This window comes from Centruroides sculpturatus, unplaced genomic scaffold (assembly GCF_000671375.1).
Source record: "Centruroides sculpturatus isolate CEXI.00-Female unplaced genomic scaffold, Cexi_2.0 scaffold9, whole genome shotgun sequence".
NCBI classification, from domain to species: Eukaryota; Metazoa; Arthropoda; class Arachnida; order Scorpiones; family Buthidae; genus Centruroides; species Centruroides sculpturatus.
This window is the reverse complement of record NW_019384576.1, coordinates 1,740,583-1,758,645: the sequence shown is the minus strand read 5'-3', so window position 1 is coordinate 1,758,645 and position 18,063 is coordinate 1,740,583. Positions and strand designations below refer to the sequence as shown.

Below are 18,063 nucleotides of genomic sequence, written 5' to 3'. Positions count from 1 at the left end.
CTTCTTGTTGGCTAGTTGTTATTTATCTCTCCTTAGCCACCTTGAATTTTCCCGCTCAAACTGACCTTATATATGCGCTACGGCGACCGGTGGTCGACCAATCAGTGTCTTCGCTCGTCTGTAGCTCTACGTCAAGTTAACATATCCTTTCAACTAAGGAAAGTTTGACGGATGAAGTTTGTGAGTTAGACAATGTTGGGAGCGAAGTGCAAATGTAAAAAGGAGCATCATATTCGACCATATTCCGAAATTCTTAATGAAAGAAATCAAAAATGTAAACAAAGATGGATACTTTTTTCTGAAAAATGTAAGAAATTCGAAACTAAAATTTTTAAATAAAAACATTTTATTTTATTTTTATATGATGTACAATCAGTTAAAAATGGTGGTTGAAAACAAACAAACTATGTCCTCTCTTCCTATGACATCACTTTCAAAATGGTGGTTGAAAACAGACAAGCTACATCCTCTCTTCCTGTGACATAGAGAGATTTCTCAATCACTGATAAAACGACTGTTGAAAAAAGGCTTATATTCAGGGAAAGCAATTAAACGTTTAAAAACTTTGGTAAGACATTTGTTAATTCTGATGTTGTCATCCCCGTGTTTAAAAGATAAGGATATGGACTTATATCTTTATAAAACTTTCTTATGTGTCTTTCATGTCTTAAAGTTATTGTTATGTTTTTCTGTGAACAAAAAGTTTTAAACCAATCAGACCAACTTGAAGTTTCCAAATTTTGCCAATATCTTAACTTATAATTTTCATTAAGCTCACATAGTAGTAATCCTAATTCATAAGTTCGTATAGAAGAAATAAAATGACTAGAGTTGTATGCTAAGATCACATTTTCAACATTTATAAGCCTTTGTTCCCATGTCAATTTATATGGTAATTGAAATATCTCACCTGAATATGATTGTATCACATTAATTTTTCCCTGTAACATTTTCAAGAGTTCTTTTGCCTTCTTTCTTCTTTCAATATAAGTTTATAAATTTGCCTTATTTTATCTTTAGACAATAATGAGTCATCATTAACATCTACAAATTCACCTAACTCAGCACAATGTCTTGCATAGTTTCTAATCATTAAATTAAAATTAGCAATTTCTTCAGTAGCACTCATACTGACTGTATTCACTGAACTGAAAAAGAAAAGGATATTTCAACATTATGTTGTAATATTATTAGTCATGTTATGATTCATCAACTTCCTGTGCGTTCTTATCAATTTAAATAAACAAACTTATTTTTTAATATGATTTAATGGCTTTGTATTAAACACGTCATCAATTCTGTTTTTTTTATGATACAAGATATTGAACAAAATTTTTTCCTTAATAAATGAAGCAGTGCAAATGTTGTAATACAAATAAACCCTTCAGCGAGTATAGCAAAGATAATCATTCTAAAGATGATTATTTTCGATGGTGTAAAGGTTGTACTAGCGAATACTTTAAAATTTATTATGCTAAAACCAAAGACATTAGAATTAATAGAATGTGAATGTGGTAAAAAAATTTTAAAATAATATTTAGAGAAGCATATAAAAAATGATATTCACAGAAAGTGATTAAATAAAATTAAAAAGTGTAGTAATTGAATGGAGGAAAAATCTTTAAATGAATTTCATAAAAATAAAAGGAATACTGATGGATATGGGTATATTTGTAAGGTGTGTTTAATGTTGAAAAAATATCAAATGTTTTTTTCTTCTTAATAAATGGAGCAAATATTACAAATCACGTACTGTTCGACAATTGCATCAGTTTTGTAGAGAAAATAATCTTAGAGATTATTCAGGGTTAAGGAAAGCAGACTTAATTTTATACAGAGAAATATAATTAATAAAATATTTAACTTTCATGAAGATGTTTTTGGAAAACCTAAAAAAATAAAAAAAAATGAAATGAAATGTGAAATTTGTGGAATATATTATAAACCATCTCAAAAGAACATCCATGTTAAAAAAAAACAAACTGTTCAACAAACTATTCAACAAACTGTTGAATGGATGTTTAAATTTCATGAAGATCTTTTTGGAGAACCAAAAGAAATTAGAGAAAAAATAAAATAAAATGTGATGTTTGTGGTAAATACTATAAACCAACCTATGAGAAACTCCACATTGAAAAGAGAGAATATAAGGATGCCTTGTACAATAATGAAGCTATCCAAGAGATTGAGACAGCATATGAATCAAGATTAAAAATGTATTCAATTAATAATGTGATTAATCTTATCATTCCAAGAGAATTTTTAGATGTTAGAAATGTAGTTATTGAAAAGATAACTGAGATACTGAAAAAAATGGACTTGAAAGTAAATTTCAAACTGTTCTGTGAATATAAAAGAGAAAATGAGGAGAGAAGCTTTTCATTTAAAACTATGAATGAGATCATTTTCAAAACAAAAGATTTGAATACTTATTATGATCAAGTGATTGATAAACTATTAAGAGAGATGGGTGAGTTTGAAGCAAAGGGATCTGGATGAACTTTAATAGAAATATATAATTTAGAGCTAAGAATCAATAAATATATTCCATTTAGAGGATCATCCTATATTGAATTACCTAAAGAAATCAGAGATAAAAAAGCTGTTTTAAACATTAAGAATGAAGATCAAAAATGTTTTGCTTATTGCATTGCTGCATATTTAAATCCAGTAGATAGAAGTGATCACAATCCTGGTTGAGTTACTAATTATAACATTCGTATAATTAAAGAAGCACTCAAAGGAATCAAATCACCTATTGCTTTACAAGACATAGGTAAATGTGAAAAAAGATTGAATANTCAATATAAGTTTATAAATTTGCCTTATTTTATCTTTAGACAATAATGAGTCATCATTAACATCTACAAATTCACCTAACTCAGCACAATGTCTTGCATAGTTTCTAATCATTAAATTAAAATTAGCAATTTCTTCAGTAGCACTCATACTGACTGTATTCACTGAACTGAAAAAGAAAAGGATATTTCAACATTATGTTGTAATATTATTAGTCATGTTATGATTCATCAACTTCCTGTGCGTTCTTATCAATTTAAATAAACAAACTTATTTTTTAATATGATTTAATGGCTTTGTATTAAACACGTCATCAATTCTGTTTTTTTTATGATACAAGATATTGAACAAAATTTTTTCCTTAATAAATGAAGCAGTGCAAATGTTGTAATACAAATAAACCCTTCAGCGAGTATAGCAAAGATAATCATTCTAAAGATGATTATTTTCGATGGTGTAAAGGTTGTACTAGCGAATACTTTAAAATTTATTATGCTAAAACCAAAGACATTAGAATTAATAGAATGTGAATGTGGTAAAAAAATTTTAAAATAATATTTAGAGAAGCATATAAAAAATGATATTCACAGAAAGTGATTAAATAAAATTAAAAAGTGTAGTAATTGAATGGAGGAAAAATCTTTAAATGAATTTCATAAAAATAAAAGGAATACTGATGGATATGGGTATATTTGTAAGGTGTGTTTAATGTTGAAAAAATATCAAATGTTTTTTTCTTCTTAATAAATGGAGCAAATATTACAAATCACGTACTGTTCGACAATTGCATCAGTTTTGTAGAGAAAATAATCTTAGAGATTATTCAGGGTTAAGGAAAGCAGACTTAATTTTATACAGAGAAATATAATTAATAAAATATTTAACTTTCATGAAGATGTTTTTGGAAAACCTAAAAAAATAAAAAAAAATGAAATGAAATGTGAAATTTGTGGAATATATTATAAACCATCTCAAAAGAACATCCATGTTAAAAAAAAACAAACTGTTCAACAAACTATTCAACAAACTGTTGAATGGATGTTTAAATTTCATGAAGATCTTTTTGGAGAACCAAAAGAAATTAGAGAAAAAATAAAATAAAATGTGATGTTTGTGGTAAATACTATAAACCAACCTATGAGAAACTCCACATTGAAAAGAGAGAATATAAGGATGCCTTGTACAATAATGAAGCTATCCAAGAGATTGAGACAGCATATGAATCAAGATTAAAAATGTATTCAATTAATAATGTGATTAATCTTATCATTCCAAGAGAATTTTTAGATGTTAGAAATGTAGTTATTGAAAAGATAACTGAGATACTGAAAAAAATGGACTTGAAAGTAAATTTCAAACTGTTCTGTGAATATAAAAGAGAAAATGAGGAGAGAAGCTTTTCATTTAAAACTATGAATGAGATCATTTTCAAAACAAAAGATTTGAATACTTATTATGATCAAGTGATTGATAAACTATTAAGAGAGATGGGTGAGTTTGAAGCAAAGGGATCTGGATGAACTTTAATAGAAATATATAATTTAGAGCTAAGAATCAATAAATATATTCCATTTAGAGGATCATCCTATATTGAATTACCTAAAGAAATCAGAGATAAAAAAGCTGTTTTAAACATTAAGAATGAAGATCAAAAATGTTTTGCTTATTGCATTGCTGCATATTTAAATCCAGTAGATAGAAGTGATCACAATCCTGGTTGAGTTACTAATTATAACATTCGTATAATTAAAGAAGCACTCAATGGAATCGAATCACCTATTGCTTTACAAGACATAGGTAAATGTGAAAAAAGATTGAATACATCAGTGAATGTTTATACAGTAGAGCATCGATTATCCGACCCCCGATTAACCGTCACCTCGGTTATCCGAACGTGTTCTAGTTGGCAAATTCAAATGTCCACTAGTGATGTGGCGCTACAATATTTGGCTATGTCTTGGCTACTTTAATATTATTTTTACATGTTTTAGCTGGCAACACTGGCTCGACCATGAAAGGGAGCCAGTATTTAAACGAGGCTTAATTTTCTAATTTTTAACGATACAATAGTGACGATTATTATTTTAAAAAAATTTTTGTTAGGCTTAACATTGATAAAAATTCAACACAAAGTAGGTTAATAGCGATATACTAATATACTAATTACATGGGATACAGTAATATACTACACTAATAATGGATTTTTTCATACTTTTCGGGTATCCAACTTTTCAATTATCCGACCAACCACAGTCCTCAATTGAGTCGGATAATCAATGCTCTACTGTAGTTATGATGAGGAGGATGTAGTGTATCCTCTAAGAATAACTGAAAATAAACTAGATAAGCATGTAAATCTGTTATATATAAAAAATGAAGAAAAATCACATTACTGTTTGATAAAAAACCTATCTAGATTAATTAGTTCACAACTGACAAAACATGAAAGAAAGATTTTTATATGTGAAAGATGCCTAATATATTTCTATTCAGAAGATAAACTAAAGAACCATGAAATCGATTGCAGAGATAAAAAGGGTGTAAAGATTGAAATGCCTGAAGATGGGTATATTTGGTTTAATAACTTAAATAAATCAACGAGGATTCTGTTTGTGATATATGTAGATTTTGAATGCCTAACTATGAAAATGGAAACATGTCAACCAGATCCATCTAAGTCTTACACAATGAAATATCAGCAATATGAACCAATGAGTTTTTCTTATTACATAAAGTATCAGTATGAAGACTATAAGGAACCAGTTGTATACAGAGGGCCTGATGCAGTAAGAAAGTTTGTAGAGATGTTAAAAAATAAAGTTGAGGAAATTAGTAAAATATATAAAGACAATAAACCAATGGTTATAACTAAAGAAGAAGAATACTTTCAAAATACTAATATCTGCCATATATGTGGTGAGATTGTAAGGAACCAAGTCCGAGCATTATTTTATTTACTTTTATTTTTGCTTTTTTATTATATTTTGTTTGGGGCTTATGTTTTGTTGGGACGAAGGTTTCCTCACCATTCACCTTAGAAACTTAAAAATAGAAGAGAAACCAACTCACCGACGAGAGAAAAGCGCCGTAGAAAAAACTCGCGCACACTTGCGCTCCCGAGCGGAAAAAAGTAAGTCCGCACCGAGAAAAGGGGGGAGACCCCACAAGCACAACTTAGGGACTCGCTAAACCTTAAAGAATAAAAACATCCCGAAAATTGTCAAAAAGAATAATGTAAAAGGTTAGCGAGTATTGTCGGAAAATAGGCTGCCAGACAAATAGAAAAAGTTTATTGTTAGCAAATAAGTATGTAAATGAGGGGAGTGATCGCATTCAGAATTGTGACGTCACCTCACAGTATAAAGACTGAACCTCAAGTGAAGACGGACGAGGTGAGCTTCTGATAGCAACGAGCTTGGTGAGCTTCGTAGCAGTGAACGAGAGAGGTGTCCGATAGGATCAAATAGTTCCAAGGCGATTTTGAAGTTATTCGATTTGTGGATCAACGAATAGAGAAAGTCTTGAGAGTTGAGGAAATAGGTTCGTAGTATATTGAAGTGATGATTAGGATCTTTAATTCATAAGAATTATTGTATATAAGTTAAGTCTTTGAATTTTGTCGAATTCCAAAGGGGAATAGATTTAAGTTAGAAACTAGATTGATTTGAGTTTTGTCGGGTTGATTCTTATTGATTTTCATTGAATAAATTGTTGTTTTGATTTTTACTAAATTTTGTAAATAGTTATTATTAGAATTATTTTTTAAATATTTGATTTTGTTATTGACAAACTTGGTCATTATTTAATTCGGTGCACGCTAAAAGTCCAGGCCTGGTACGTTAACGCGAATCCACGTAAAGTACCCGTTAGGTAATGGCTATTTCCGGCACACAGTCATGTCAATAATCGTTGTAGAGGGTGGAAAAATAATACAGTACTTTACAAGATGCTAATTGATGATGACGATGAAAAAGTTAGAGGCCATGATCATTTGACAGGAAAATATAGAGGACCAGCACACGCTTTATGTAATTTTAAATATAAAAACCCTAACTTTATACCAGTATTCATTCATAATCTAACTGGATATGATGCTCATTTATTTGTTAAGGAACTTGGATATGATGAAAAGGGAATTGATTTGATACCAAACAATGAGGAGAGATATTTATCATTTAGTAAGAAAATTGGAAATATGAAACTTAGGTTTTTAGATTCATTTAGATTTATGGCAAGTAGTATTGATAAACTGTCCAGTAATTTGAAAAAAGAACAGTTAAGAAAACAGCTAAGTTTTTCTTAAACACCTATTAGATTTAGTTATAAGAAAAGGTGTATATCCTTATGACTATATGGATTCGTGGGAGAAATGTGAAATGAATAAACTTCCTTCAAAACAAGAGTTCTATAATAAATTAAATGAATGTGGTATAACAGATAGAGATTACGAACATGCACAAAATGTATGGGAAGCATTTAAGATTAGGAATATGGGAAAATATTCAGATCTATATGTAAAATCAGATGTTTTGATACTAGCTGACATCTTTAAGAATTTTAGAGATGTATGCATAAACCCCTATAAACTAGATCCTGCTTGGTACTTTACATCTCCAGGTCTTGCTTGGGATGCAATGTTGAAGATGACTGGTGTAAAATTACAGTTGCTGTATGATTATGATATGATTTTTATGTTAGAAAAAGGAATAAGAGGTGGTATATCCCAATGCTGTAATAGATATAGAAAGGCAAATAATAAGTATATGAAAGATTATGATAAAAACAAGGAATCTAATTATTTGATGTATCTAGATGCTAATAACTTATATGGATGGCCCATGAGTCAATATTTACCTTATGGGGGATTTGAATGGTCTAATATAAATATAGGTGTAACACAAATACCTGATGGCTCAGAGACTGGTTACATTCTAGAAGTTGATCTAGAACAGCGATTCCCAACCTGTGGTACGCGTACCCCTAGGGGTACGCGATAGGTTGTTTAGGGGTACAGAAAAAAGTTAGTNATTTTAGCTTTTAAACCTACAAATTCCGATATTGCTAATGATTTTGCTTTATCTTTGAAAAATCCTAATTTGTTTTTATTTTCTTCGCTGTATAACGGATGGTCTAGACCAGCGATTCCCAACCTGTGGTACGCGTACCCCTAGGGGTACGCAATAGGTTGTTTAGGGGTACAGAAAAAAGTTAGTTATTATGGTAGAAAAAAATAATATATTATGTATCACAAACGTATTAAAAATTATTAGATAAAAAATGTTCTTTGCTACAATCACAACTTTTTATACATTTTTTCTTTTAGGTTTTTTTTCCTTTAATTTAAAGTTACAATATGTAAAATTAACAATACGGTTACTCACTAAATTTCTTAAATGAGGGGTACAATCTAGAGATATGACTTGTCACGGGGTACAATCTAGAGATATGATATGTCACGGGGTACGCTAATGAAAAAAGGTTGGGAACCACTGATCTAGAATATCCCAAAGAATTACATGATTATCATTCAGATCTACCTTTAGCTCCAGAGAACAGAATACCAGATGGATCAAAACAATCTAAGCTGTTAATCATGTTATATAATAAAGAGAAGTATGTAGTTCATTATAGAAATCTAAAACAGTTATCTGCAGATGAAATTGAAACTTAGAAAGGTACATAAAGTATTAGAGTTCAAGCAATTCAGATTGGTTAAAAAATTATATAGATCTGAATATAGAAATGTGAACCAAAGCAACTAATGATTTCAAAAAGAACTTTTATATACTGATGAATAACTCTGTATTTGGAAAGACAATGGAAAACATAAGGAAGAGAGTTGATATCAGGTTATGTTGTGATGCTAAAAAAGTAGAAAAATTAATTGCTAAGCCGAACTTTAAAGATCAAACCATATTTACTGAAAACCTATGTGCTATTCACATGTATAAGACAAAAATATACTTTGATAAACCCATCTATGTGGGAATGAGCATATTAGATCTTTCGAAGCATTTAATGTATGATTTTCATTATAATGTGATGAAACCTAAATATGACAATAACATAAAACTGTTATATCAAGATATGGGATAGTTATATATATGATATAAAAACAGATGATATCTATCAAGATATGAAGGGAATGATAGATTACTTTGATACATCCGATTACCCTGAGAATAATCAATATGGCATACTGAGAGTTAATAAGAATGTGTTAGGTAAAATGAAGGATGAAAATAATGGTAAAATAATGGTTGAATTTGTGGGATTAAGAGCAAAAATATATGCCTTGAAAGTTGAGAATAAAGAAGAAAAGAAAGCTAAAGACATTAAGAATGTGTTGTTAAGAATAGAATATCATTTGAGGATTATAAAGACTGTTTATTTAATAAAAGGGAGCAATATAGAACAATGAATCTAATTAGAAGTAAAAGGCACGAAATTTATTCTATGAAGGTAAACAAGTTAACATTATCACCACGTGATGATAAGAGACATATATTAGAAGATGGTATTCATACATTAGCATTAGGACATAAATTTTTTCTTATATAAATGGACTCTGGAATAAAGAGGACTATCGTTTGGGTTAATTTTTCTAAAAGAGAGAATTTAACAGAAGATCTAATAAGAGAATTGAAAGATGAAGTTAATTGGGATTTGATTTCAATACATCAAAAGTTATCAGAACTCTTCATAAGAGAATTTAAAGATAAATTCAATATCTCATACACAAAAATTGTCTGAAATTTTTATTAAAGAATTTAAAGAAAGAGTTAACTGGAAAAAATATCACAACATCAAAGTCTCTCTGAAAAATTTATAAGACAACACGATGATGAGGTTAATTGGAAACTCATCTCTACACATCAAACATTATCTTCGGAATTTATTCTTGAATATGCAAATAAAGTGGATTGGGATGCTCAATCTCGATTTCAAAATTTAGATAATGACTTTATTAAGAAAAATGCTCTAAAATTAAATTTAAATTCACTTATAAAATATATAGGAACAATTACTCAAAGACTTAGATCGATTAAATTATAAGACTGGAAAATAGTTGTTAAATATCAAGAATTATCCAAAGATTTTATTATAAAACATAAAAATAAAATTGATTGGTGTGATGTTATTATAAAGAAAAGATTCTCCAACGAATTTATTGAAAATTATAAAAATATAGTTGTTTCATTGTTAGCAAGAATTTGTAATAAATAAACTTCAAAATACTCCAACAAATTAATTATGAATATCCAATTTGTTATGTTAAAACAGTATCCACTCACTATGGAGAAAAAAAATTAGTACTTCTCATGGACACTGAATGGAATGAATTTCAAGTTTTTCTACCTGATCGATTCAATAAAAAAATAATGGATAACGATTTAAACAACATGAGTGATTTAAAATATGTATACAGAGGTATGAAAGATTGTGGGAATGCACATAAATCACATATCATTGACTTTGTTAATTAATCATCTACAGTATATATATAAAATTGCCTGTCCTGACTGACTGAACGGCTCACTGATTCATCATCGCCAACAGCAAACTGCTGAACCTAAAGAGGTGAAATTTGGTACACAGTTACGGTACACACACTAAGAAGGAATTTTCTGAAATTCCCCCGTGGGGGCAGAGGGAGAGCATTAAGGCTTAACTGGAAGAACAGCTTCTACTGTACTATTTTAGATGCGATTTTTTGTTTTTATCTGCGTTTAAGTAGGGTATGCCATGGGAATGCATACTGAAAAGGAATTTTTCAAAATTTTCCTGAGTGGGGAGAGGGAGAGGATTTAGTCTTCATTGAGTACTTAGGTGTATTAAATTGATAACAATTCAGACATTGTTATAAATATTTTTATCTGTTTCGATTTTTAAAATGTTCGAACCATTTTAAATTTGAATTTGTTATTGCATATTGGTTCGATTATAGAATGATTTTAAACATTCCAGAAAATTGATCAAATTGAAAATAATTTGTTTGATTCTCGGCAATTCTCATCATTCTCAGTGGTAGTGTTATATAACAATTACTATGGTTGTTGAAATACTGAATATAAATGGGGTTTGCTTGCAAAATCCGCACCGGCAAAGCCACAGGTAACAGCTAGTGATTTTATATAATTACTCGACTTTTTTTTATATTTTCATTTTTATAATAAATGACACTAGGAATAAATGACATTTTACAGGCTTTGATTCACTGAATTTTATATAATTACTCTTGACTTTTTTTTATATTTACATTTTTATTGGCTTTGATTTTTTGATTAAATTCACTGAATTTTACAGGCTTTGATTTTTGTGGGACAGAAACAACATAAATAGTCTACTTTGACTCTTCAGATCTAAACTTTAATCTACTCTGCAAAAAAGTCAAATTTATTTCTAAAAATAATTCTATCAATCATGTTCCCAATAATATATTTAATTCCTTAAGCATATAATGGGTGTCCAGAAAAATCTCCACAAAATATCTCAAGCTCTAGCTAACAACCAATAATTTTTAATTATGCTGCATATGCTAATAATTTGAAAACATATGGAATATTGTAGAACATTCTAGAATCCTTTTCTGCATTCTTTCAAAATAGCAACAAAAAGATTAAAGATATTTTGTTTTGACTTTTGTTTAAGATCTTCTCTTTTTGCTAATCAGAAACTACACCAGTATAATAAGTCCTACTAATAAACAAGGTCCAAGCAACAGTATATACACACGGAAATGTAAATTATGATGATTTATGCCTAAGAGTGCACAACTTTTACATATTAAAATAAAACATTAAAAAAAGTTTATTGTAAACCATTTTGCAAATGAAGGAATTTCAAACTGATTCTATATTTCAAGAGCAAATTATCACCACAGAAAAGGGATCTGATAGAAATGTGAAAATTTTAACAAAAGCCAAGTTGGAAAGATTAAAGAGGACTTGTTAAGACAGCAACAAGCCCAATTCAATCTGTAGCCCTTAAACTGAAAATTTCATGTAGTTGGCTCCATGAGATATTAAATATTTAAAGAAATAGGTAATTCTAGACAGAATGGACATGCAAAGATCACTGGCAAAGATGAAGTGCAGAAAGTTATTGTGAAAGTTCTCTGAAAAGTTCATTTTGGATGATGAATCTTACTTCATCCTCTCGCACTTTGTAATCAATAGTAATGGTGGATTTTATATCAGTAATATCTCCTCTATATCTGCCAATATAAAGTTTTCCAAGATAAAGAAATTTGAGGGCAGAGTTTTAGTTTGAATTTCAATGGGACCAAAAGGCTTTCAAGCCCTAATCAGAAAATCAAGTTTTGCTATCAATGCTCAGCAGTATTTAAATGAATTATGATGTTACCTGATCTCTTACATTTATGTTTAAAAAGCCAAATGATATGCTGGGTATACAGTAGAATAATTGTAATTCTGCAAAGAATATTAATTAGTAAACATATCAATAAAACAAAATAAAAAATATTAAATTTAATTCTGAACAAATATAGTTTTTCAAAACTGTATTTGTTTCAAAAATGTATCAAAAGCTGACAAATTATGACTTATCAACTCCATATTTAGACTTATAAGCTAATAATACATCAAACTCACAATGGGGGAAGGATCAGTTAAAACTAGTAAATATTTTCAAAGTTTCTATGCATTTCATCTTCAGACCTTCACTTGGTAATTTCATTGTGTTTTATCACTTTGGCTATTCAAAATTTTGAATGATTTATTATTAACTTACAAATAATATAATTTTTTAAAAGAGTCAACCATCAGATGTATTTTTATTTAAATTTTAAGTTAAACAAGTAAAACAGCAAAGCCATTCTTGGGACAAGACTATGTCTCAGAGAGTGCAAGCAACGCAAGCACAAATCTCACACTCGCGCCTGTCTGTAGAAAGTCTCAGCATTGTGTATTTATTTTGACCTGGTTCTCAGTCCCCTGACTACCTACAAGTCTCTTTTATTTTATGTGCACATGATTTGGGCACCAAATATTCTGTGCCAAATTGCAACTCCTGACATGTACTCTTTCATACTTCTAAGGTGTGCAGCCGTTGACAGCAGCACAATTTTAGAGATGAGACATAGTCTTGTAAAAAAACATTTACCGAAATTAGAATTTTTATGGAATTTCCTATCTAATAATTTAAAAGTTTTCCCACTATCAGGTATTGTACTATATGTTAATTAAATACAGAATTTTTAAATAAAATTAGGATTATATAGAAAAAATTGACACTAGGATTATTCAATAATTTCATCTAACATTAAAATTGTATTATTTAATAAATATTGTAAAATATAATAAATTGCCAAACGATTGCCTAAATATCGGGCTACTATATGGCTAATTAAATGATTAGAATAAAGTAATTTGTCATTAGAGGTAGGTGTTAGGCGCTATCTCTTAAGTAAATTAATAATTAAAATTAAATAAATAAATTGTTAAATTAATTTTAGAACCTTCTGGAATAAAAGAACTGGCCTGGGACGGGGTTTGAACCCGCAACCTCCTCTTGCCATTCGGTGCGCTTGCCAGTTACGCCACCCGGACCCTGAGTGAGTCTTCGCTTCCAGAAGTATATTAGATTAGATATAACTTTACTTGGTTAAATACATCACTGACTGGGGACTATATATATATACATATACCTCGCCGGGTGTTACGTTACCTGGCTGAGTGCCATTGGGGTCGTAGGCGATGAAGTCGTCCCCAGTAAGTGATGTATTTAACCAAGTAAGGTTATACTAATCTAATATACTTCTGGAAGTGAAGACTCGCTCAGGTCCAGGTGGCGTAACTGGCAAGCGCACCGCATGGCAAGCAGAGGTTGCGGGTTCAAGCCCCATCCCGGGCCAGTTCTTTTATTCCAGAAGGTTCTAAAATTAATTTAATAATTTATTTATTTAATTTTAATTATTAATTTACTTAAGAGATGGTGCCTAACACCTACCTCTAATGACAAATTACTTTATTCTAATCATTTAATTAGCCATATAGTAGCCCGATATTTAGGCAATCGTTTGGCAATTTATTATATATACTATTTGGGCTTTAAGTTGTTGTTATTTAAATATTGTAAAATTTAAATTTTAAGTTAACTAACAGTTAATTACATCTGAGTAAATGAAAATTCTTGGTAACAAATTACTGTGGGATTTATGATTTTTTAAAATAATACTTTCAAAAAACACAAAAAAAAAAATTACTTGCTAATCAGTAAATACATAAACAGATTATGAATTTAATCAATAATAAATGGAGAATCTTATATTTTCTGAAACAGAGAAATTTCTTTGAAAAGTTAAAAAAAAATTACAAATTTTTTTATAATCAAACTGAAATGGGAATAAATGTCAATACTTGGGATTTCAATCTTCAATATAACTCCATACACTAAGATTTGATATATTTTTATTTTATTTTAATTATTTTAGTTATGACAACTGTAATAAGTTAAACAATTTCATAAATTCTAAAACTAGCAAAAATTATTTTAATATGACATTTGTCAATACTACTTCGTTTTCAGTTACTTGTGTAGCTGAAAAAGTTTTGTCTATATTCAAATTTCTATTTCAAAAATTATATAATTTGACTAACTTAGATTAAAAAAATTAACATTTATACCAAAAATATAGTATTTCATTATTGTGCTACAAAACCATTTAAGCACTAATTAGGCCCATTCTAGAGTTATGGAATGAAATGGTTGAATTTCATTGTCTGTATATTATGCCAAGAAAATACACAATACATGGACAATGAAATCCAACCATTTTATACCATAACCCAAGAATGGGATTAGTGGCACTTACATCATTTTTGCAGCACAATAATATTTTGTTTCACACTTAAAATCTATATATATATACACCAACACACTTTTTGAAAGTTTTCTTTATACTACTACTATTTTACAAAAGCTCTACAGTAGTACCTGTTTTTGCAAAAAAATTTAAAGAGTAATTTTGCTTTTACAAAAAAAAAAGGTGAAAAGCAAAAACATCACAGTGTCTGTTTTGCAGTGAGCCATTACAGTCAAGAGACAGCATGCACTTGGAAAAGAGTGGCATTACCAAGTTCCTCTAGAAACTATACTCAGAATCTCTGCATCAAGCTAAAAAAACTTTTAACTTCTATTGTCTTTTTGCAAAATGACCAGCATGCCACATAAAAACAAGGGAGATCAGTATGTCAGAAACCCCAGGATTACACTGGCATGCCAGTTAAACTGTGACTAAAGTATAAAATTAATCAAATCCAACAAAACTATTTGTCAATTAAAAGTTAAAGGAAACATTCTTCCAAGTACAATAAAATAACATTGTAATTTCACTGACTTAACATCAGGAAGAAAGTTTTCCTTTACAAGACAATAAAACAATTAACAACTTATTGACATTAGGTTTAGTGGGGGCTACACTGACCATCTACCCAACCTTAAAAATAACATCATCCTCTCAAATTTCACACAAAGCTGATGTTAATCAGTGTAAGCTGAGATAATTTACAGTGAGTTTCTTAAACTTAATGTGTTTAATTTATTTTTGCACAAGAAAAGCACTTTTGGAATTCCAAGAGAATTTTATGTTGTTAGAAAAAAGACAAAATAAAGAAATTAAATATATTGTAGTTTTTGATGTAATTCTGAGCTTCACAATTTTAGAAAACTCATTTGTTTTTACATGACTCGTTTGGTTTTTTTAATGCACCCTCTAGAGAAGATGTATAACCTCACTTAAACCAGTACACTGGATTTTACAGAAATATCTGATTTCATGGTCTCCCCGTATAGACTGGCATTCCGGTCATTCTGCAAAAATACAATATGAACATCTGTACTTTATCTCAATTTATTTCGTGCATCCATTAGAAAGATTTATCCTAGTATCAGAAATGTATCAAAAAATATGAAAAGTATGAGAAATGCGTAAGAGCTCATAAGTGTGTTATGCTCGGCATAAACTGTATGTAATTATGCTTTTTGACATATCATTCCTGTTTTTACTGTTATCGTTATTTGGTATGATTTGGTAGATTATGATTAGATTTGGGTTTTTAGTCTGGAAATGCTCAAAAGTTTTTCCCATATAAATTAATGGATGTAAAGTAAATAAGCAATTACCATTTCAGCTTACAAAAAATTTCATAGAAACATACTTTCAGATAGCAAAGGAAACATACATTTATATATATCAGAAAAATTAAAGTTATTATTGCATTTCTATTGTCATAAATTACTTTAGTATGTTTCATATACTAAAATGTTATTAAATTATAACTAAAATATATTTATTTATATCATTCATTTGATTCAAAAAACACTTCAATATTTTTATATTTACATAAAAATGTTTACCATGTCATCAGGTCCTTCACAAGAATGCTTGAAATCTGTATTCTGCAATACAAAAATTCAGCATATTTTAAACTGAAAAAATTTTAGTATATGTAGTAAAAATGTTAAATTGAAAAAAATATATATATAGGGCAATTGAAAAGCTTGGTATCAAACTTCAGGAGCACATAGAGGTGTTAAAACAGAGCAACTTTCAAATAAAAACCCATGTTTGCTAATGCAATCTTGTCAGTATAAACCATCTAATGTGAATTTCTTTGGGGACATATCAAAAGTTTTATTTACAAGATGCTAGTGATGACCTGGAACACACTACTAAGAATTCCTGCAGAACAGATGTAGTCTAGGAGATACCTGGAATATTTGAGAGGATGCACCAGAGTTTCGTTTGAAGGTGTAATGACTTCATTGCAGTGAAGTGACAATTTGAACAACTTTTGTAACAGCACCAATTTGTATATTCATCATTTACATTTGTTTACTATTTGTTATTAAATGTTTGTTCATTCATATGTTTTAGTTGTCATGCTATCCATAACAAAATTACTTACATTAGACAGCTTATACTGATTAAGGATTGCATCAATGAACATATTGCTATTTTAATCCCTCTACACAGATAGAAAGTCAAAGTACTCAAGTTTATTAAAATACTAAAATACATTTTATTTACATAAATAACAATTGAGATAAACAACTACAAGAATAAATCTTTTATTTAAAACAAAATGTTTAATTTCTAAAAGATACTTGAAAGTTGTTTATAAATTAAATTTATCTGAAAAAAAAAATCTGAGTTATCATTTTAGTTAAACATATGCAATAATTTATTACAAATATTTATTTTTTACAGATAATTAAATATAAAAAGTTTTTATATAATTGTAAATTAAATATTAAGATGTTATAGAAATAGATAATTAATTAAAAATGAATAGAATCAAAGTATATTTACTTACTTCAGGTACTAGCTTAGTAAGAAATGTTTCCATATCCTCTCTAAAAAAATAAAAAACATTTCTAAGAAATTCCATAATTACCATTACAAATTATACTACAAGGTGCATCTGAAAAGTTCGGTGGATGGTCCTATTGTTGAGTAACCGTGAGGTTAGGATGTTGTGCTCATGCAGATGTAGTGAGAGACTCACCAACTAGTGGCCCCTAGCGTCAAAATCACGACAGTTAAACAGAAGTGCATGCAACTGTTTGTTGCATGCACTTCTGTTTAACTGTCACATTCAACACAGTAAGTGTGAGAAGGAGTGTCACTGCGAAATGGAGTAACGCGTCAACATCAAGTTTTGCTTCAAATTAGGCAAAACAGTGACGGAAACACATGAAATGTTAGTGAAAGTGTATGGTGTGGAAGCAGTGAGTAAAAAGTGTGTTTTTGAATGGTTTCAGAGACAGAAAAAAAAAAATGTCAACGATGGGCCGTGTTCTGGTCAACCGTCAACAAGCACAACTCCAGACAACATCAAACAAGTGTGACGGATGCTTGCAGATGATCAGCGCCTGTCTTTGAGAATGATAGCAGAAGATTTGAAGATAAGCAAAGACAGTGTGAGCACTTGACAGGCGCCGATCATCCGCAAGCATCTGTCGCACTCATTCGATGTTGTCTGGAGTTGTGCTTATTGACGGTCAACCAGAACGTGTCTCATCGTCGACATCTTCCTTTCTGTCTCTGAAGCGTTTAAAACATTCAAAAACATACTTTTTACTCACTGCTTCCACACCATACACTTTCACTAACATTTCATGTGTTTCCGTCACCGTTTTGCCTAATTTGAAGCAAAACTTGATGTTCACACGTTACTCCATTTCGCAGTGACACTCCTTCTCACACTGACTGTGTTGCATTGTTTGTTGCATGCACTT

The 18,063-nt window shown here is 29.6% G+C and overlaps 1 protein-coding gene across 1 annotated transcript in view; it reads right to left on the bottom strand.

Annotated features, from left to right (window-relative positions):
- The window catches only part of LOC111624351 (UPF0047 protein YjbQ-like), a 40,849-nt gene that overhangs the window by 10,130 nt on the left and 12,656 nt on the right, over positions 1-18,063 (bottom strand). The window contains exons 4-5 of the mRNA XM_023367175.1: positions 17,139-17,178; positions 16,180-16,221 (exon numbers count right to left, since the gene is read on the bottom strand). Coding sequence (XP_023222943.1) covers positions 16,180-16,221; positions 17,139-17,178 — 82 coding nt within the window. The remainder of the gene's footprint in view (positions 1-16,179; positions 16,222-17,138; positions 17,179-18,063) is intronic.